The following is a 21,757-nucleotide window of genomic DNA, read 5'->3' as shown; positions in this document are numbered from 1 at the left end:
AAGACTGTCTGAGCCCTTGGCAGCCTCCTCCCTGCACACCCACCCCGCCAATGTATGAAATTTCTCACAGCTCCTAAAGATCAGAAAAATCTTCAAGGACCATTCCTCCCATTCAAACAAATGCCAGAAGTAAAGTCTGGACTGAATACTTGCATTTTACATTTAACATGCATTTTTTAAAAATGCACTTAGCGTGAGAGAGAGAGAGAGAGAGAGGGAGAGAGGGAGGGAGGGAGGGAGAATTATAGGAATCACAGCAGCCAGATAGCAGGAGTTTAACCCTTTCCTCCCCTGTTGTGGTCCTGATGAAAATCACTCCTTAGAACCTGCTATCTGCATTGGGAGGAAATCTCCCATTGGCAGCGCAGGGCTTCCTTCCTATGAATACAGCAGCTTCAGAAAGGAGAAATGGGACTCCTATTATTAAGACTTTTGCTACTGCAAAATCTACCAATAGAATTTGAAATGAGTCACAATGAAAGTGAACAGATATTTTATCCGTTTGTTCAAGCACATGCGCATTGCAACAAAGAACAACAGTAGTCTGCATGTTCTTCAGCCAGAATTACATTATCTTGTTATAATCTGCACCCATAGCAATGTTTCGCAGTTCTTCAAACTGCTATCTCGATAGAACATGAAGCCAGATTATTCCAATCCATTTCCCCTTTGATATAGCCAGAGTCCTGCATACAGTACAGAAAAGCAAATATCTGTATCTGCAGTGACACCTAGAGCTGAGAAAAACAAAGTGCAGACAAGTTTTGGGAAGTTGGAAGCTATATTTCCCTCAAAGCCCAATGATGCAATAAAAACACACATAAACACACAACCTTAGAAGTTATGTGCTCTCCTACAGAATGTCTAAGCACTGAAAATAAGGTACAAAGAGAAAATAGAGAATATAATAAAATAATCATATGCAACAAGAAATGTTCTATATCTATGGAGGTTGTGCCCCGATATGCATGTAAGGGCTAAATAGCCAGAACTTGAAAGGGTGCAGGGAGAGTAAGCTAGGAGATATAAACAAAGCCTTCTATACCCCAGCAAGGTGCATGGTGTAGAAGACAGAGCCATATTACAAGTTCTGTAACCAGGAGATAGTTCAGTGAATCTGCATTCCCTTAGCAGAGATATAGGAACCTAAGGCTAAGTTAGTAGCTGCCTTTTTCTGCATCTTTTCCAGCTCTACAACATCCAATTAGAGGTGCAGTGACCAGACTTGTATACAGTATTCCAAGTGTGTGGTCACACCATAGATTTGTATAGAGGCGTTAAGATATTGGCAGTTTTATTTTCAATTCCTTTCTTAATGACCTCTAACATGGGATGTGCCTTTTTCACACTGCTGCACAATGAGTTGACATTTTCACTGAACTATCCACCATGACAGAGTATATATGTAAAGTTAGGGTTTTTTGTCCTGATGTGCATCACTTATATTAAACCACGTTTGCCATTTTGTTGCCCTTTCACCCAGTTTGGAGAGATCCTTTTGGACCTATTCACAATCCCTTTTTGATTTTATCAAACAGAATAATTTGGTGTCATCTGCAAATCTGAAGTCAATCTAAATTGGTAATTCACCTTATCTACTTCACACTTAAGAAACAGTGCGTATTGGATTGGATGCAAAGATTCCCTTCCTACAATGGGAGGAGCTTGCTCTGACTGAAGGCCTCCTGGAAGACTCTCTCCATCAGAAGAGGAGGAATTCTGATGGAGAGGAATTCTTAAGAATAAGAGCAATTCTTATCGAGGAGGCTTATGGGCCAAGATAATTTAGTAGATCATAAAGAGGAGATCATAAACTGCTGAGATGCAAAAATGTTCATATTTAAGAATGCATGGATTAATGCGAACAGGAAGAAGTTTTTAGTACAAAAGCAATATATATATTTGCATGTGTGTGCACACATATAGGTATGTGCCCTTCTGCATCTCTGTATCTTTTTAGTGATCCTGCTCCTGGATTAAGAACTTATGAATAGATTCAATTATGTTAAATATTGAACACATATGTAAGATTGGTCTTAACATAGATGCATGTCCAGTTCACACAGTCATGGAGGGGAAATAAGCCACCATGGCTTAATTCAACCCCTACATGTGCCAGTTGTGCCGGGGGGGATTTGCATAATTACCCTCGACAATGCAGCTTGTCATATCATGTGAACCTGGCCAAGATGGCTTGTTGCCATGGCTAACGAGCCATCAAGAACCCTACAACAGCCCATGGGTTCTGCGAATTCAGCCACAGAGAAGGAGGCACAGAAATTATAGAAATTGAAAGTGAAATGCTGTGCTTCAATGGACTATCAATGGCTAAGCTCAGCATCAGTATGCAAATAGGAGTGGACTTGCAATTTGGTTGTTGCCAGTAACCTGGCTGCCTCAAATCATTTATTATCTTTTTGAAGAAAAGTCTTCAATACTGTCAGATCACTGAGATGTGATCTGCAATTACAAGCTAGATACAGGGCTAGGTTTTGACTGACTTTCAAACACACTGGGATCCATTTACAGAGCAATTCTGCTAGTATATAATAAGGGCTGCTGTGTACTGAACAGGTCCTGATGCAGGTATCCATTAGCTTAGTCAGAAGCATGAAGCATGGGTCACCACTTCCTTTCCCAATTCATTTTTGCAAAGGTTGAGAGGACATGGCGACCTGCATTTTGTGCTTGTGGTGAAGCAAGCAAATAACTGGCAAATTTAGCCAGTTCCATGGGTACAGTAACCAATTTTCAACATGCAAGAATTGTTGCTTGTTTTGCCTTCAGTTTTAGCAGAAAGAGACATTTGTGCTTATTCATCTTGAGAGGCAGCCACCCTTTCAGAAATCTGACTGTCTGGCAAAGAACAAAGCTAAAAGACTCTGCTTGGCATTAAACAGTTGACCTAATGACAATAAAGCCCTATGTAAGCACAAAACATATTTGTGGAAAGGGCATGTTTTGATTGGGGAGCATCTAGACAAAAGTTTGGAGAAGACAAGGAGGAAGGCTTTAAAGCTTTAAATCCCAGTTTTATATTACATCTTGTTGGCATTGTCATCAGTTATTGCTACTATTGTTGAGCAACAAAGGGAGGTAGCATGCTGGTGGGAGGACAAGCAAGCATGCAGAACTTCCTAAGGTGAAGGCGGGAGGGTAGGGAGCCATGACACGGATGACTAGGCATACTAAATCAGCAGAAGAAAAGAGTGAGGATAAGAAGAGGAAATTAGATAAACTGGGGAGGAGGGAGGAGAATTGGAGAAGGTAACCAACAGAGTGAGAAAAGAGATTATGTGTGGGTGCGGCAAGGAGAAACTGAATATTGAAACAACTATGATCAAATTTAAAAGTTCAGCATAATAGACAGTCAGGCCTGCTGTTTAAGTAGAACTGTAATATGACAACACAATTAAAATTTGGAAGAAAAAAAATACACTAACATAAAAAAGCGTAAAGTACACAAGAACAGGTAAAGCAAGAAACATTAACACTGATTCACAAGGAATTAAACAGAAGTGAAGAGAAAAAAGTGCTCCTTTTAACAGAAAATCATTCTTTGCACTGACACATCTGGATCTCTCCTAAACGATTCTATACATCTTTTGGTTTCTTGCTATTGTTTTGCTCATAATTTGCAAAATAAAAATCTTTTAAGAAGTAGACCTGTGAAAAGAGAATTCGCTGGAATTTAAAAATTTAGTTGAATACCTATTTCTGTTGCCTAAAATCTCATTGGGCACCACTTAAATTCCTCCCCACCCATTCCTGTTAGTCAAGCAATGCTAATTCAGTTTGGAGTGCTTGAGGTAAACATCTTCCTTCCTGTGAGATCAGGTGTGAAATATGCATAATGTTCAATTGTTTCCTGCAAAGCAGAGCATAGAATACTGATCTCTGATTGGCTGATTCTGCCAATTTATGGCAAAAGCCTAGATATCAAAAACACCCGTATCAGCCTCAACACTAAGAGAATGCCTGAAAGATTCTGCAGTACTAGTGAGGCCTCTGAGATGTTCAGTCATTTAAGCACTGGGAGAATTCTTCATTATTGGGAGGCTGAACTATCTATCTAATATGTCTCTGTGTTTGTGTGTGGCAGGGGGGATGAGTGGGGACATCATGGCAGAATCATGGCCATGTTGAAGAATTTGGCCATCCCTGATTCAACCTATCAAGATGCATAAGAGGGGAAAACACATATTTGAATGGTCTAGGAACATAAAAATAGCACACAGGTTGTTTGGGACAGTTGAGAATATCCACTGCAAATGCTTAGTTCAGTGGTCCCGAACATTCAGACTGGTGGCCCAATAAAGTGTTTTATTTCTCAGATATCTTGAGCAATTTGAACCAGAAGCAGAGTTGAGCAATTTGAACCAGAAAATTTACACCCCAAATAACCAACTTTCATTGGAACCAAAGCATTATAACATTGACTGAGCAATTAAATCAGTGATAATAAACATAAAATGTTAGCTTTTCTTTGTCTTGGGGACCATTACAAAGCAGTTAATGTTCTAAGAGCTGGGAAACTATAACTTAAAACATCCTTTGTAAAGAGGAAGCCAAGGGAGCATTCTGTACAACTCAACACTCAGACCAACTTAAAAGCAGTCTTACTTGTCGAAGTAAGTTTCATACAGACTTTACACAGTACATCCACATGATAAATAAATTTATGAAAGGGAAGCTACCCTCCACTCTTAACAGGCAATGCTTCTTGTAGCAGATAGTCTAATTATTTGATACTTCTATATTTTCTGACATGATAAAATATATCATGGGACATATTTGGCCTGGTAAATACACTCAGAGCAAGACTTAAAACAGTTTAACGCAAAGTTTTAGATCCAGTTACCCAAATCTCAGAACATGAAAAACAAAAAACTACTCTCTTTGCTCCCCAACAGGCAATCTCTTTGCAGTAAGAGAGGTGAGAGGAGTAGTTTTAATAAGACACCTGCAAACACAAGATAATTTTTTCCAGATGAACAGTTTATGGTGTGTAGATTTTGTATTGACAAAGCTGGTGACATTTGGGAAGCCAGTACACAGCAGATGGGGTCAAAGCAGTCAACATCTAACTTGGATTTCAAAGCCAAGCAGTTTTTCACACAATCCTAAATAAACAAATGCACAAATTAGGACAAGAAAATATATATCTCCAAGTAGGTAGATAAACACACAAAGGCAGCCCTAATACTAAACCATCATGATCAGCTGTAATAATAAAGGCTCTGCAAAATAAAAAAGATTGCAAAAAAAAGGAAGAAGCTCTTTCTAGTTAGAAACCTGGAAGATGATTATGTCTTTTGAAGTTAACCAACAGCCCAAATCATACATGAACCCAGACATCCTATTCCGATACACATAAAACAGAAAATGAATACACGAGAGAACACTCTGGCTCCAAAATATAAATTAAGCTTCTTGCCAAAATGCATAAATACTAAACCTGGCTATGTCTGTGTTTCTCTCTGCACAGTTTTAAAAAATCTTATGAGCCTTTTGTGTACAAAGCAGTAAGTTTATCAAAAGATGCATTACTTAAAGCCTATGTAGCTTCTTAATCTCAGCAAATGCTGTTATTACACTGAAAGAGCAACTTTAACAGTGTTTTCACAGGTCTTGCTGCTGCAATGCACTTACACAGGGAGTAGGTAATTGCTCTAAAATTGGAGTCCAGTTACCCCAAAATGCTCACTAGGGTCAACTGGAAGCAACACCTTGCAACTAACAGAAAACATGGGTCCCTGAAATAGCATCATGTATCATAGTCTCACACTGCAGTTATTTCAAAAAGTTGAAAATTGTTGCGTTGCAGATCAGAAAAAAAAGCTAAACTTTGAGCTGCTTCACGTGTCATGATAAACTATGGTTTATTGTGACGGGAACAGCCTTAGCGAGCTCCAGACTTCTGCATTCCCCGCTCCCCTGTTTTGCTTGATCACAAGGAGATCAGAAGCTTTTGCTTTCATTTTTGATGAACTGCAGCTTGTCATTTCATCTGAACCTGACAAACTGTGGCTAATCTTAACAACAGTTTGTTAAAACAAGCCATCTTCATAACCCATGCTCAGACTTTTCCCATTTTATGTCAGCTTAGGGGGTGGGGGTCACTTTAGAAATAAACAGGTAAAGGATGTACACTGTCATGTCAGAAGCAGATAGATGTGTACATTTCACTCAGTTACCCATTTCAAGATACGTAGATATGCAATGGAAAGCAAATGGATAACAAGGGAAAGCCAAGTTGTATCTTCAAGTATATGGGGAGCCAATGAACTTCTGGAAGGCCAGCATTTCCAGCTGTTTTATGTTCCAGCTGTTGCAGGAGTAGTGTATTTTATAGCATATACTTAAAGTTTGCTTCTCCCAAAGACAGAGTTTAAGCATGCAGCAGTAAAGTAGAACAGATAAATTAGCTGTAGTTTCCATTTCCCCTGAAGCAAGCATGTTGTGCAGATGCAAGTTAAAATGGGAAACATAAGCTATTTCCATATGATTGGCACATCAAGAGGGGGCGAGACACACAAGACCAAACAAAACAAGCAGATAAAAAAAGAGACTATACCACTATTGTGGTATATACTGCACAATTTGAAGTAGATGAATATTTTAATTCCCAATTCAATTTCTAGGCAGAAATTAAACAAATCAGTTCATTCTGTCATGCCATCTGCCAGGTAGTTTTCAGTTCAGAACTGCATTCCGGACTATGTATTTTGAAGTATGAAGTCATTATGTTATTGACAAGTTGGGTAACACCACACATACTAACACTTAACTGCTTACCTTTTCTTAAATGCCACTATGGCAGAGTTGGGAATGGAGGCAGGGAGGTGGTGGGAAGAATGAAGCAGCACTATCAGTATGTCCCAGATATGAACAGGGAAAACAATTGAGTGAGCCACTTTATTGTTGTAATACCACAAAAACCCAGCAGCTACTGCAGCCAACACTCCCTGATGCAGGGTAGGCTTGCCATTTGTGGAGAAGGGGAGAGGTAAATGTCTTCTGAGCAGTGTAATTTCCCAGCATGATTTTCTGTGCTGCAATTAGGGTGGGAGGGTGCAAAGAGAGAGTGCTACATCTCTGCAATCATGCTGTTATTTGCTTTGTTTTACTTATTGAGGATATAGCATAGACAACAAGTTATTAATGCTGTGCATGACAGTTTTTGTATGGGAATTCACTGGGACTCTGCTAATTTGACACATTTATAGAAAAATGCAATCCCTCCTGTCAGCATAATTGCCAAGACTGATATAAAAAGAACCAAAAACAACAAAAGCATATGCCATTAATAATAATAAAAATAAAAATAAAAATAATAATGATGATGATGACGACGACGATGTATTTTGCCACTATAATACAACATATATGTTTGGCTTCATGTTTTTCTTTACTTCTGCTCTTTGCCTTACAAGAGACTTGATCACTCTGATCATCACTAGAAGCAGATCTAAATACTGCTGGCTTTTATATTTTCTAAGAGACAGGAGCTAAGCTTCTCTGTAGCCTTCTGGTACTACCAGAGATCTTTCAGTATCAAGTGTGGCCTACCTTACTTAATTCTGCTTATCACCTCCTTCATTCCATCTTAAATTATTACAGATTGCAGGACTGGGCTCTTATCAAGCCCAGCAATATCTGTGTCTCTCCCTTGCCCTTAAAAAAAAGTTTTGCACTTAACAGCCAGCCTGATGAAGAATGTTGATGAACTCAAAAGCTTGATCATTTTTTGGTAACTTTTAAGTTGGTCATAAGAAAAGTTCTTCCTCATACTGAAGAAGATATTACTCAAGCTCTCTATTAAACCTTTATCTTCAGCTCTCTAACTAAGGAGAATTTAAATTATATTTAACAACAGACGTTAAATATAACATAAGAAAAGTCTATAAACACAAACTCAGGAGCCCACTCCTTATACATCTGAATGTTCTGACAATGAAGCATTTAACTCTTACTTTTAGAATATTTTGGGTTTCGTTCCACTTGTTAGTCCACTCTTTGGTCAGCTCTTGCACCTACCAAATAAAACAGAGTATTATTCACAAATAAAATTCCATGTTTAAAATTATCAGTTATTATTATTATTATTTTAATTTCTATACCACCCAATAGCTGAAGCTCTCTGGGCAGTTCACAACAATTCAAAAATTAATAAAATACAGCATACAAAGTATACAAAATTTAAAACAATTTAAACAGCTAAAAACAATTTCAATAAGATACTAGAGCTGTTAAGACAGCTGACATAAATGCCCCATCATATGCCCTTAAATACCTGGGAGTAGAGGGCAGTCTTACTCTGGTGCCAAAAAGAAGATAGTGTTGGTGTCAGGCAGGCCTCAGTGGGGAAATCATTCCATAGGTGGGGGGCCACCACCGAAAAGGCCCTCTCCCTTGTTGCTACCATCCAAGCCTCCCTTGGAAGTGGCACTCAGATGAAGGCCTCAGATACTGTTTGTAGTGTCTAGGTAGGTTCAGGCTGGGAGAGGCACTCCATCAGGTATTGCGATCCCAAGCCATGTAAGGCTTTATAAGTTAAAACTAGCACCTTGAATTGGACTCGGAAACATACAGACAGCCAACATAAGCATGCCAGAATTGGTGTTATATGTGCAGACCTTCTGATCTCAGTTATTTATCTGGCTGCCGCATTTTGCATGAGCTGAAGCTTCTGAACAGTCTTCAAAGGCAGCCCCACATAGAGTGCACTGCAGTACTCTAACCTGGAGGTTACCAGAACATAGATTACTGAAACCAGGTTATCCCTGCCCAGATAGGGGCATAGCTGGGCTGCCAGCTGAAGCTCATAGAAGGCACTCCATGCCAGAGGCCACCTCAGCCTCAAGTGACAGAGATGGCTCCAGGAGAACTCCCAAGCTACACCCCTGTTCCTTCAGGGGGAGTGCAACCCCATCTGGAGCAGGATGAGTACCCTCCAAGAACCACCCATTAACAGCATCTCAGTCTTGTCTGGTTTGAACTTCAGTTTATTATTTCTCACCCAGGCCTTTGTAGCAGCCTGGCACTGATTTAGCACATCCATAGCCTCAACTTATGAAGATGAATGGAGAAATAGAGCTGCATGTCATCAGCATACGGATGGCAATGCACTCCAAAACTCTGGATGATGCCACTAGTTGTTTCATGTAAATGTTGAACAGCATGGGGGACAAAACCAACCTGAGGAACCCCATACTGGAAAATCCATGGGGCTGAGCAATGTTCCCCAAGTACCACTTTCTGGAGCCCTCCATCCAAGTAGGACCAGAACCACTACAATGCAGTATGCCCCATTCCCAGCTCAGAGAGTCACCCCAGAAGGATACCATGGTCAAAAGTATCGAAAGCTTCCAAGGGATCCAAGAGTATCAACAGGATCACATTCCCTCGGTTTCTCTCCCAATATAGGTCATACAGGGCAACCAAGGCTGTTTCTATGCCAAAACCCAGCCTGAACACCGACTAAAATGGATCCAGATAATCAGTCCCACCCAGGAGTACCTGGAGCTGGTTGGCTACTGCTCTACTCAAGGACCTTGTCCAGGAAAGGAACATTTACCACCGACCTAAAGTTAAGATCTTCCAGGTCCAGAGAGGATTTCTTCAGGAATGGTCTAACTGCTGCCTTTTTCTGGCTGCACAGGACTACTCTCTCTTGCAAGGAGGCATTAATCACTTCCCTGGCCCAGATGGCTGTTCCCTCCCTGCTGGTTTTTATAAGCCAAGAGGGGCAAGGATCCTGTATGGAAGAGGTTGCAGGTAATGTAGTGTCCAAGCACCTTGTCAATGTGCTTGAGCTGAACCAACCGAAACTCATCCAAGAAAAAACATGACTGTGTTGTTCACTGCTCCGAAATCTTCTGATATGGAGTGGTAAATAAATATTGTAAATAAATAAGAAATAAATAATAAAACTGGACCAGGCTGTGCTCACCTGTTTCACCTGCTGTATCACTGGAGTCAGAGTCCCAGTAGATGCAAGAGATTTTATCCTGGAAGTGCCTAGCAAATGTGTTACAGCGGGCCTCAGATGGATCTACAGTGTCCTTAAGGGCAGCATGTAATAGGGCCTGGGTGACCCTAAAAAGCTCCGCTGAGCAGCAGATAGAGGACTCAATAGAGGCAGTGAGATGTTGTTTCTTTGCCACCCACATTGCCCTTCATATTCCTTACCACAGGCATACACCAGAGTTTGATTGCATCCACTACGAGTTTTTTTCCATCTGCATTCAAGCCGTCTCATTTTGGATACCACGGAGCTGTATGAGCTCTACTAGAGAGAGGGCACTCAGGAGCAACTGTGTAGCCACCCAGGTCATTTCTGCATTCCACAGATCAACCAGGGTTTCGGCAGGAGCACCAGCTATATTAGCCGGAAAAACCCCTAGAGCCCTCTGGATCCATTAGCCTCTAGGGGCGGACAATCTTAATAGGTCCCCCACCTTTGTAGAGGGGAAAAGCTGCTGTCAGTCTAAACCTCAACAGGTGATCTGACCATGACAAAGGGACTGATTCAAAGTCCCTCACTTTCAGATCACTATCCCCATGACTGGCTGAAAAAACCAAGTCTAGAGTGTGCCCTGCTACATGTGTTGGGCCAATGACACGTTAGGACAGTCCCATGGTTATCATGGAGGCCCTCAGCATGAATGTTGATGTCACCCCCAAACCAGCAGCCTGGGGGACCTCAGCATCACATCTAAGATGACCTCTGCCACCTGAGTGTATTGGCCCCAGGAGTGTAACCAAGTCACCTGTAGTGTTAGAGGGGCCTAGAGATCCATAATGCCTTGTTTAAGTTCATTATTGGTGCAATTCCCTTGCTAGTAGGCCTCTGAGCATGTTGAGATGAATCAAAGGCTGATATCAAGATGTGCCTAGGAAGGAAAGTTTGTCTGTCTTAAAGCTGCAAGTAGCTGTTGCTGAGAACCAAACATTTCTAGTCTACGCTGGGAATAAACGCTAGGTGGTGATTGTTGCTGTTATGCGGCCTCATTGCTAACATGTATGGTATAAAACCCATTGTACCCCATGGCTCTGGGTTCAGAGAAGCTGTCTGATCCAACCACTGGGTACGCCTGTGTGCTGTAAGTTACTCAATAAAGTACTCCTTGTAAGTAAACCTGGATCTATCACTATCTTGGCACCTCTAAATTAAGAGGTCGAAGCCTACGGCTGGGGCAATACACTGAGGTAGGAAGACTGCTGGGTAGCAGGTGGGTGGTCCACCAGCAGAATCCCCAATCTGTCCCGCTGGCAAAACACAAGATGCAAACATTCCAGACAAGTAGTCAGATGGACAGGGAGCCTGGCGAAAGAGATAGAATTCTTATAGACCATGGCAACCCCATGTCCCTGGCCCTCAAATCTATCCTGATGCTGAACCAAGTACTCCAGTGGGCACAACTGGGAGAGACTAACTCCTCCCTGTTCATCCACCCAGGTCTCGGTTATGCACGCCAGTTGTTTCATGCCTATTCTCCAAGGAATTCAGGGTAGCCTACTAGTGGTTCACTCCTGTATCCCGGTTCTCCCACATTAATAATCCTGTGGTTATGATTCTGTACTAATTGTTTTTAGAGAACAGCATTAAAGAAAAAATGTATTCAATTAAAACAAAGCTCTCCTTTTCAGTTAAACATGGGGAGTAAAGGGTTTAGTCTGCAAAACCAATTAATTACTGCATTAACCTGAAGCCTATCATAAATTACAGATAGAATTTCCAGTAATTATGCTTGTTGTAATTAGCATGAATCTATCATGCAACATACTAATGAAAGGTTAACAAAAGATAATAAAAATAATACTCGATATATTTCTTGCAGAGAAGTACATTTCTGCACAGGGGCAAGGAATGATTACTGCCAGATTATGAATAATATATTCCAATTAACACCTTTTTTGAAGTGTTTTTATTGAACAGTGTTCATACCAGTTATTAGCCAATATAATCTTATCTTACCTAGGAAGAAATGCAAACTACATTTGAGGTGTTATTTAAAAAAGACAAGTTAATAAACTTGCATTCTTTGAGATGATACTCATTCACTGCTCTACCTTTTGATGTCTGCCAACGCTGCATGTCTGAGTTTGGGTGCAAACATATACAATTTTGGAAGAGTTGAAGGCTTGAGTAAAAGATGGTAGATATGAGAAGCTGAACCAAATATACTGACCAAATAATTGATGTAAGTTTTTTTCCTTATGAGTTCTCTTGGCTCTGTGTATGCCGTTTCACACATTATGCAGAGGTAAACCTGTGTTTGTTACTGAATGTTCCTTCAGTAGAGTACTGTGGCCAACCACAGCTTTGTGACAAGTTTCTGTGTAGACGACCTATGTTTGCAAACATATTTGTCACACTCAACAATTTATTTTATGCCTAGCACATAATAAAGTGACCTATAACCTTGAGGTTAAGAGTGCTGGAAACAGGCCAAGAACTTTATTTGTTGGTTTAAACGCACAGCAGCTGGAATCAAGAGATATGGATCATCCAGGAGCTCACATACTAAGGGCGCAATCCTATGGGAATAGGTGGCCGCCTCCGAACTCAGAGGCAACCGCCTATCCTATGCAAGGCAGGAGAAGCACAGACGGGATTGTTCCTGCCGCACTTCTCCTGCCCTGCATTGGTGGCTAGACAGCTGATGTCAGCTGTCTAGCTGCTGGAAGGTGGAGCGGGGGAGGAGGCTGCTGGATGACATATAGGACTTGATTTTAGCCAAAAGGCCAAAAAATGATATATCCTTTCGCTGGATGCAAATACTATGCTCTGTTATTTTTATTCTATTTTTTAAAAAATATTTTAAATATTGTTGTAAGCTACCCTAATCATTTTTACTGAAGGGCAGCATATCAAATGTATTAAAAACAACAAAATATAATTTAAAATCAAAAACGTTTAACAATGGTTCCTAAAAATGAGTTAAATATATAACAAAGACTGCAAACCCATGCACCCTTACCAGGGAGTAAGATCCATTGAATTCAGTGGGATTTACTCCTAGGTATACTTGCATAAGATTGTGCTGAAAGCATTGGGGATTTTTAAGTCACTTGTCAAACTAAAACTTACTCTTGCTTCATTCTGCTGAAGTTTTTCTTCCATACTTAATGCTGTTGGAGAATCCAGAAGTGCAATCTAGATAAAAGAAACACTATTATACAGCAAGATATATGTTATCTTATACCACATTTTGTATCACTGTCCTGAAACTGGCCCCATATCAATATGTTCGACTGGCTTAGCAGAAGTTACTAACTTAAAATTAACCAGCAGTGCTGAATCTGAGAGAGAGAGAGACAGAGAGAGAGAGACAGAGAGAGATCCCAGTGGAGTCTTTAAAAGATGGAGAACAGTTTTTATGTGCAAAACAGGGTCATTGGCTGCAATTTGTTACATAACTCTTAGATTGCATCTCACAGAACACAAGTGCTTCTACTCAAATGCAAAGATTGTCAGCTCTGCCTTTCCTTTAGGAAATGGACATACATGTAAGGAAGCTTTTTTTTTAACGCACATAATGTACTACCTCTTAAGTACAAATTCTGTAGCATTTTCCTATGCATTTCCTAGTTCCAGTCAAAGTACAGAGCAGGTGCTGCAGACCTGTTGGGTATCCATTTCCTCTTTGCCATTTTTCCCACACTACCCAGTCCCTCACTTCGTTTCTTGCTCCCCAATATCACTTCATCCAATTTTCTTCTCTCCAACCCAGCTACCCACCTTCTTTTTCTACTACCCAATTTTCTTGTTCTTTTCTGCCAACCCACAATCCCCATGGTATTTAAATGCTTTGACCTCTGCATGTCACTAACCCATCTTGATCTCTGCCTCCTCCTTTGAACTCCCTTGGTTGCCACTCACATCCTATTCCTCATTTATCTTGCTCTCTCCCCTGTAAAGTGGCCATGTATCCTCCTCCACAGTCCTCTATTGGAAGGAATAACAGCAGACACCTTGAAGTTGCCCATCAGTAGTTAGAATCATGGCAGGAGACTGCGCAGGCATACAGGTCACCTGGCTGCATTTCCCAATGTACTGTATCCCTATTTGAGTAATAATGTCTATGTTTGCATCTATTCATATAAATTAGCATATGCAAATTATATGCAAATATGTCCTCCTTGGCAATTGTAAGTGGCTGCCCTAGTCTCCTCCCCATCTATAAATATGAAGGAACGCATGGGTCAAAGTAGGTTTTATTATTTTGTGATGAAGGAAGGCTGTCCTGTACATGCTCAAAAGCCTTCCTCTCATCTGCGTCACTTCATGTGTTCCAGGGCTGAGCCGCTCAACTGAGGAAGGCAATCAAGACTCATTCTATGCCCCATTGTCAAAAGAGGCCTGGCTGATGGTAATGCAGGACAGAGCCTTTGGCAGCACCCTAGCTTTAGAATTTCTTCCCAAGGGAAGCCAGACTAGCCCCTTCCCCGATTACTTTTAGGCAGGCAGCAAACACATGTTTATTTTGCCTGCCTTTTAACGGTTTTTCATGTGTTTTAATTGTGCTATTGTTTGTTTTTATGGTATTTTATTTGTAAGCTGCCCTGGGGGTCCTTTTTAGAACTGAAAGGTGGTATAGAAATGTCTATATAAATAAATAAAATAGCAGGTCGAGATTCCTCCCCAGAATGAAACAAGTGTCACGACAGAACGAGCAAGATATTCTGTTCTCCCACATATATAAAGGTGACATTTACTACAGTACTTTAGATCTTGGAGCTTCATAAGCATTTTCAGATTAAATATTGTATTTTCAAATACTGTTAGATCATGCTTTAGAAAATCAAAATGTTCTGTTTCTATTCTGAATTAGAAAGCATACTGCAAAGTTACTGGGATTCACTCCAGGGCAAATTTACATGTGTGCTAGTCCGCATTATACTACTATTACTACCAACTGAGTGTGTTCAGAAACACCAAAATACACCAAAATAAAGCTTAATTCTACTAGTTTCGCTACCAGTAGCACTCCTTATGACCTTGCAAGCAAATGCAGGACATAGTTCTAACCTAGGACCATTGGTCTACACTGCCATTTGAGGCATCAGATGTGGCATAGTGGATGCAGACAAAAGAACTGCACAGCAAAGAATGGAGAGTGATGGCTCAAAACAGGTGCAATAAGAATAGAGCTGGGGACAACCTACTAAAGCACCACCTTTTAGCCTCACAGAGTTCTCTACTTTGAACTGAAGAAACGTTTCGTAATGGTTCTGCAACGTGCAAAGGCTTCTACTTGCAATGAGGTAGCAGGTCCGATGCCTGCAAATTGCTTAAGTGCAAAGAAGTAACACTGGAATGCCTAAGCCCAATCCTTTTCTCTGGCCAGAAATGAATGGGTGCATATGTCCTTGCCACTTCCCTTCTGCAAGTGGTGGGTTCTGCTGATTCCGTTGTGCGAGCAGGACCCACTGCTTATGCAAGGGAGATTTAGCACTTCCCACAGGAAGCCCCCAAACAAGCAGAAACACTTGTTTTTAGAAGGAGGAAGGTCAGTAGAGCTCCTTTTTGTGAGCTCCACCAACCTACCTCCTTCCCGAAATGAGTGTTTCTGCTCATTTCGAGTTGCCCCTGGAAACGCTACATCTCCCTTGCATAAGCACTAGATGCTGCTTGCAGAAGGGAATCTGCCAGGCGCAGGGGAGTCAGCAGGGGCATAATCACCCTGTCGGATACTGCCCTCTGTACTACAGCATATACACTATACTATAGAGTCTATGGGACATACGCAGCAGAGCAGAGAACGAGACTCTTTAGTAAGCTAAATTACAAAATGTTTACTTTTAATGTGTTTGTGTCAGTTAATTCTCAACACTTCACAATAAAAGAAGCAATAAAATGAAGATTTAACAAACATGAGACATTGCCATAGGTTATCCGCTAACCAAAGGCAAATGGTGCTAGGAAAATATCTGACCTAGACTGATTTATACACACCAGTGTAATTTTTAAAAAGTATCTTCCTTACATTATAGAAACAGATGGTATTATGCAAAGAAACTACTCATGTCTCAAGTGCAAGCTAACCTGATTCCCCTGAGCAAGAAGAGTTTTTAGTCGGGCTATTTCAGCTCGAAGCTCACGAATGAGCTTGACGTTCGGATCCTCATTAATAGTAGGCTTGTTGATTATGTTTTTAGCTCGGTTTGCATAGCGAAGGGTGCTTAAGGTTTCTCCATAATTGACATCAGCAGGTGAAATAGCTGAGGAGAATGAATTGAAAATTACGTTATATGAACACCAGATTTTATTTAGAAGTCCCAGAAGCCCCTTGAGAGTGGCGAAAAAGCAAACGGTACATTTTACTATGATTAGGATGACATTTCAGAAAATTTGTATTAATCTGCTTGCTATTTGTATACAAGTCTTTAATGGCAAGCATAATATACTTCACCATGAACCATTTCAAATTTCTATGAGAAGAGACAAAAGGTGCAGTATCCTTTTAAATATATAATGCCCTGATTTGGACTTATCTAGATCAAGGAGTTTTGTGGCACCTTAAAGACTAATAAATTTATTATGACATAGATTTGAGGAGTCCTAATATCGACACAAATATTTTGTTTTCTGTTTTGCTTCCGCAGGGAAACAGGTTCACTTTCTAGTATCTTGTATAATGCTGCCTAGATCAGGCAAGAGGCAGGCTACAAGGCATGCTTGCACAGCTCTCAGTGAAGAGTGTTACTCATGAAAAAGGGACATCTTGTGCTCTCAGTGGGGTGCTGCTTTGTGCTGCAGCAGGGGGTGGGGGGAAGCATAGCTTATGTAAGGGCTGTCGTTCAATAGGAGAGCATACATTTTGCATGCAGAAGGTCCCCAATTCACTCTCTAGCGTCTACAGGTAGGGCAGGTAAAACCCATGCCTGAAACTCTGCGGAGCCATTGCCAGTCAGTATCAACAATACTGGCCCAGATGGACCAATGATCTGACTCAGTATAAGGAGCTTCCTATGTTCCTATGAGCAGTGCAGTAGGTTATGTACTGCAGCAAGAGCAGGACCAGGCCAGCCCCTTCACTCACTTGACTTGTCCCTTCCGTAGACAGACATTACAATGAGTTGTAGCCTAGACCTGCCTCTCTGCCCCTTGCCTATTAATTCAAGGCAAGGCCTCATGGCCAGCAAAAGCTCATGCGCTCCTCTTCCTCCGGTGGCACTTTTGCAAAGACAGGGACCCTGGCTTGGAGTCTGACTGTAAGGAAATCACAATAACCATTTTGCGGAGCCTTCTTGAAGTTTTAAAAGGGGAGTGGGGGACACTTCGGAAACCCAAAGTAGTGCAGCAACTGGGACAGGTACCAATTGCATCCCCAGTGGGATGCCTAAGTGTAGCAGAATCTCCCTGTTTCAGCTTCTGCCTTGCACCATTCATCATCCCAAGATCTACATATCAGATGGGGCTGGGTGTTACAGTGCTTCAGTCCACATCTTCAGATGCCTAACTCTTGGAATTGTTTAAAGATGCACTGTAAAATCCTTTCCCATATTATAGCTGCTTTGATATTTACCTCTTTTTAAAGCTATTTTAAATTATTGTTGGGGCTTTTAAATTCATTTAATGTGTTTATCATTGGTTTTATTGTGTTTGTTTTATTATGTATGTTGCCCTGAGAACACTGGCTATAGGGCAACTCATAAACTGAATTGAATTAATAAGAGCAAATTGTGTATTCAATAAAAGTCACCTCTCTACTCCTCTACAGGATGGTATTATGAAAGCTTTCCTGTAAAGACAGCGCTAATAAAATAGTAAATAGCACCACTACTTAATGCAGGAGTCCCCAACCTTTTTGGACCTGTGGGCACATTTGGGAATTTGAGAAACTTCTGTGGGCACAACCACAAAATAGCTCCCATTGAGGATGTGGCTAGTCACATAAAAGCTGCCTTAGGGGCCTGGCTAGTCAAAAGAGGTGTGGGCGTGAGGAGAAATAGCAAGGCTAGAGGCTGAGAGGGAAGGGGAAATAGCAAAGCAAAGGAGGGGAGAGAAACAGCGAGATAAGGGGGGATAAATAGCTACAGTAGTGGCTGTGAGCAGAGGGGAACAGCAAGATAAAGGAGTGAGTCGGAGAGAAAGAGCCAGGCTAGGGGCTGGGAAGAGAAAGAACAAGGCTAGGGATGGGGAAGGGAGAGAAATTGCAAGGAAAGGTTGGGTGGAGAGAAATAGCAAGGCTAGAGGCTGGGAGAGAGAGGGGGAGAGAGAGAGAGAGAGAGAGAGAGCGAGCGAGCGCGATATGTGGAATGTGGAATATGTGGATGGAAGAAGACTGGATAGAGCCAGGAAGCAACCCTTTCCTTCTCTTCCTGCCTGCTGAGCAGCTGATCAGCAGCAGATTCAGGAACAGGAAGGAGTACCTTAGACCCTAACATCTTTCAAGTTTTTTTTAATTAAAAATAAATTTGTGAAAGGGGGCAGGGAGTAGAGAACTTCACAGGTGCCACTGGAGGTCCCCACGGGTGCTGCGTTAGGGACCCCTGGCTTAATGAATAATTTGTAATGCCAATCAGTTGGATTTGTAGAAAGCCTCTTGTAAAAGCTAAAGCACTGAGAATTCACATAATTCACTCACTTGCAATCATGATTGTTTTAGAGTTTCCTCCTAGGCTATCTTTCAAAAGCCACGTCAAAACAGAATCCCTGTAAGGCACAAATACTTGCTTCTTCTTTGTAAGAGGGTTTGAGGCATCCTGAGATAGATCAGCTGTGAAGGAGGAAAACAGCGAGGCAACATTTACGTTGGAGATGGCCAGATAACAATCTCGGTCCCGATTTTAGCATGCAACAAATTAAAACAAAAACAGAGAGACATACCTAAGGCAGAAATTACATTTCCCAGAGTAACTAGGGATTTATTAATATTTCCTCCTTCTTTTAATCTAACACCTGTAGCACCAGTGGTATCTGCTCTCTCACTTCCAGCAAGGTCTACCAGATGTATTTTGCTTACAGTCTCGCATGGCATTTCAGCATCAAACTTAGCCTACAGAAAAACAACAAGAACATGTTGCCTTACAAAGCTCTGAAGTGTTAAAAAAAGGGGTGAGGTGGGCAAAACTTTTTATTTGTAAGAAAGACAGGTATACGAGGAATATCACCTCTTTTAAATAGTACTTCTATTCCAAACAGTCAAGTAATTTACACACTAGATCAAATGAAAGTGTCTTCCTTTTCCAAAACACACACATGCCTGCAAAACAGAAATACCTTGAAATCCAATAAATCCACACATTCAACATATTTCATTATTTCCATTTGCAGCCCTTTTGGGGGGAAAGCATTTTAGTTTGCATTTAGAAAACCCATGTACAAAGCTGCATTCCAGTTCCGCCAAGATAAGAAAGTGCCCCACGCTTGCGTTCTACTTATATTTTCAAATGGCAATATTAAAATGCAGAGTTTGTTTTTCTAACAGCTGATGATTGTGGCTGATCAAGTTCTTTAGCCATAGCTCCTCCACTCTTGCCTAGATGAATGCAATCCACACATTAATTTCAATGACGCTCACAAGCACAAGATAGTAACTTAATATTGTGGCTTATACCACAGCTCTTAATAGAAGTGGGTCATAACAGTGTTAAATTATTCTCTCTACTGTAGTTAGAGATTAATCCTTCATTAATGAAAAGGGGAATAGTGAACATTTAGTAAATAATATTGCAGGGAAATAGGAGATGAAAGAGTAGAAATACAACTATCTTTCCCTTTGCGCTCTAAATCCACCTCACTTGCCTTCGCCAAAGTTTTTTTTTCTGGAAATTCGATAAGAGTCCACATACCCATCTGCTTTTAGAAGAACATAAGGACTGGAGAAAGGCTATCAACCAGGGTAATACTACCAAACAATTCAAGACATTTCATAGTTCACTAATAATTATTTTTTGCTGGAGTCGAGTTGAGCAACGCTCTGCTCTCTGTTCAGTATGTTAACAAAGGGTTAGGTTTCATTTCTGTTTTTTCGTTTCCTATTACCTATTAACAAAGTTAGAGCCCTGCCCTCTATCAACTTAATTCTCAATCTCTGTTCCTAGTCCTTAATCTCAGTAGGGATGTACGAAAGTGACTTACCTGTTCGCGGATTATGTTTATGGTGGGGGGGAGGCATTCCGTCCCTCCCCCCGGAATCCTCGACGGAGGGGGAGGCGCTCCGTTCCTCCCCCCGGAATCCTCCAACAGCCGGCTGTGCTCCGCGGCAGCTCCACGGAGCAGCCGGCTAGGCCCAGCCAGGCCAGAGCCGTCCGCAGCCGGATTTCCGGCTGCAGAGGGCTCTGGGTAAAAAAGAAGGAACGCAAATGGCGGCGGCCGTAGCCGCCACCATTTGCCTACGCGGGTTTGTTTTTTTAAACCCACCCAGCCATGATAAACTACGTAAAGATTTACGTAGCCTATCACGTCTTTTTTTTTTTTTTTTTTTTACCACGACTGGAAATGGCGGCGGTGGCGACAGCCAGTCAGAAGACCAGCCGCCGCCGCCGCCGCCACCCGGAAGATCTGCCCCGGGTAAGTCTCGTCCTGGGGGGATCCGTAGGGGGGTGGCAGGCCGTTCCGCCACAGATTTTGGGGGGCCGAATGCACTGGCATTCGGCCTCACCGAGATCCGTGGCGGAATTCTCTGCCATCCCTAAATCTCAGGGCCAAAGTAAATGTGAGACTGTGATCAGATCTCCCAACAATTTTCACTTTAAAGGACGCGCTTGGGGCTTCAAATGTGATCAGGCTACCAACAATGGAAGAGGGATATAAATGCTACTCCTATGTTGTTTTCCCAATTTAAATGTGTTCCCCCACTACTAGCCCCACAACTAGAAAAATTAGCCACAGGGCTTGAAGTAGCTGTGCAGGGGGTGATTAGACTGAGGAAAAGGCATGGGGAGAAGTGTTAAATTCCGCTCCCCCAGTGCCACTCTCCAATGAAGCATGGCACCCCCTGAGCCTAATTTAAAAGAAGATTAAAAAAAAAAAAACCTTCCATCACAGCTGAGCACCAAAACTCATTGTCATGTCAGAGTTTCATGCTTGAAGAGGTAAAGAAGAGAGTGCCTCCTCCCCAGGGCAGAGGGACCACAACCAGAACACTCGTACCTTGGATTAGAAGATGGCTGGTTGGGGAATGCTGGGAGTTGTAGGACCTTTTTTCTGTCTAAACATGCATAGGTTAGCGCCTTAAGGGGTTTACATCCCAAAAGGCTTCAGCCAAAGCACCCCTCATTTCTGAAACACTGCATTAAGTACAGATATGTTCTTCCGAAACTGGGGAAAATGTGCTGTCATTTAATCCATTAGGCAGGTGAAAGCCATTTTTCAAGTCCCTTCTCTAACTCAGTGGGAGCTGAATTTGAGTTGCAACTTGATAACAGAATTCAAGGAATTTCACAGTCCACTAATAATTACTTATTTTACCTGAGTAAAGTTGACTGTGAAAATGGCATGGGATCTGCTGCTAACATCATTCATTCCAGTTGCAGCAGTGGTCCGATTTATGTTTCCTGCTTCCATAAGCTCTTCTACATCGCTATAATTTTGAACTAAGTGTTTAGACAAGTCTAATAAAAACAGAAGCAAAGATGAGCACTACGGCTGCAACCTTTAACCGATTAAATATGTTACACATATGTTATATCTGCGTGTGTGCTATAAATAGATGTTATATCTGAACATCGCTTAGAAATGTCTTTTATATAAGCAATTCTTAAATACTGTAAAATAAATAAATAATAGACCCCAAGG

General features: G+C 41.5%; 1 protein-coding gene across 8 annotated transcripts in view; it reads right to left on the bottom strand.

Moving 5' to 3' along the window:
- Positions 1-21,757, bottom strand: part of KIF16B (kinesin family member 16B) — a 156,128-nt gene that overhangs the window by 108,959 nt on the left and 25,412 nt on the right. For 6 of the 8 annotated variants that reach the window (XR_014786291.1, XM_084824040.1, XM_084824049.1 and 3 more), the window contains exons 7-12: positions 21,431-21,573; positions 18,845-19,013; positions 18,603-18,734; positions 16,058-16,233; positions 13,100-13,165; positions 7,977-8,036 (exon numbers count right to left, since the gene is read on the bottom strand). Coding sequence is in view for 7 of the 8 variants with exons in the window: in XM_084824040.1 (XP_084680166.1) it covers positions 7,977-8,036; positions 13,100-13,165; positions 16,058-16,233; positions 18,603-18,734; positions 18,845-19,013; positions 21,431-21,573 (746 nt within the window). In the remaining variant the exon portion in view is untranslated. Of the gene's footprint in view, positions 1-7,976; positions 8,037-12,197; positions 12,358-13,099; positions 13,166-16,057; positions 16,234-18,602; positions 18,735-18,844; positions 19,014-21,430; positions 21,574-21,757 lie in introns of all 8 variants that reach the window. The other 2 variants (XM_084824023.1, XM_084824014.1) reach the window with 2 other exon arrangements.

The sequence above is a fragment of the Heloderma suspectum genome, chromosome 1, assembly GCF_057233095.1.
Source record: "Heloderma suspectum isolate Gila_16-S chromosome 1, 16-S_ref, whole genome shotgun sequence".
NCBI classification, from domain to species: domain Eukaryota; kingdom Metazoa; phylum Chordata; class Lepidosauria; order Squamata; family Helodermatidae; genus Heloderma; species Heloderma suspectum.
Note: the sequence above shows the minus strand (reverse complement) of the source record. Positions and strands in the feature narration are given on the sequence as shown.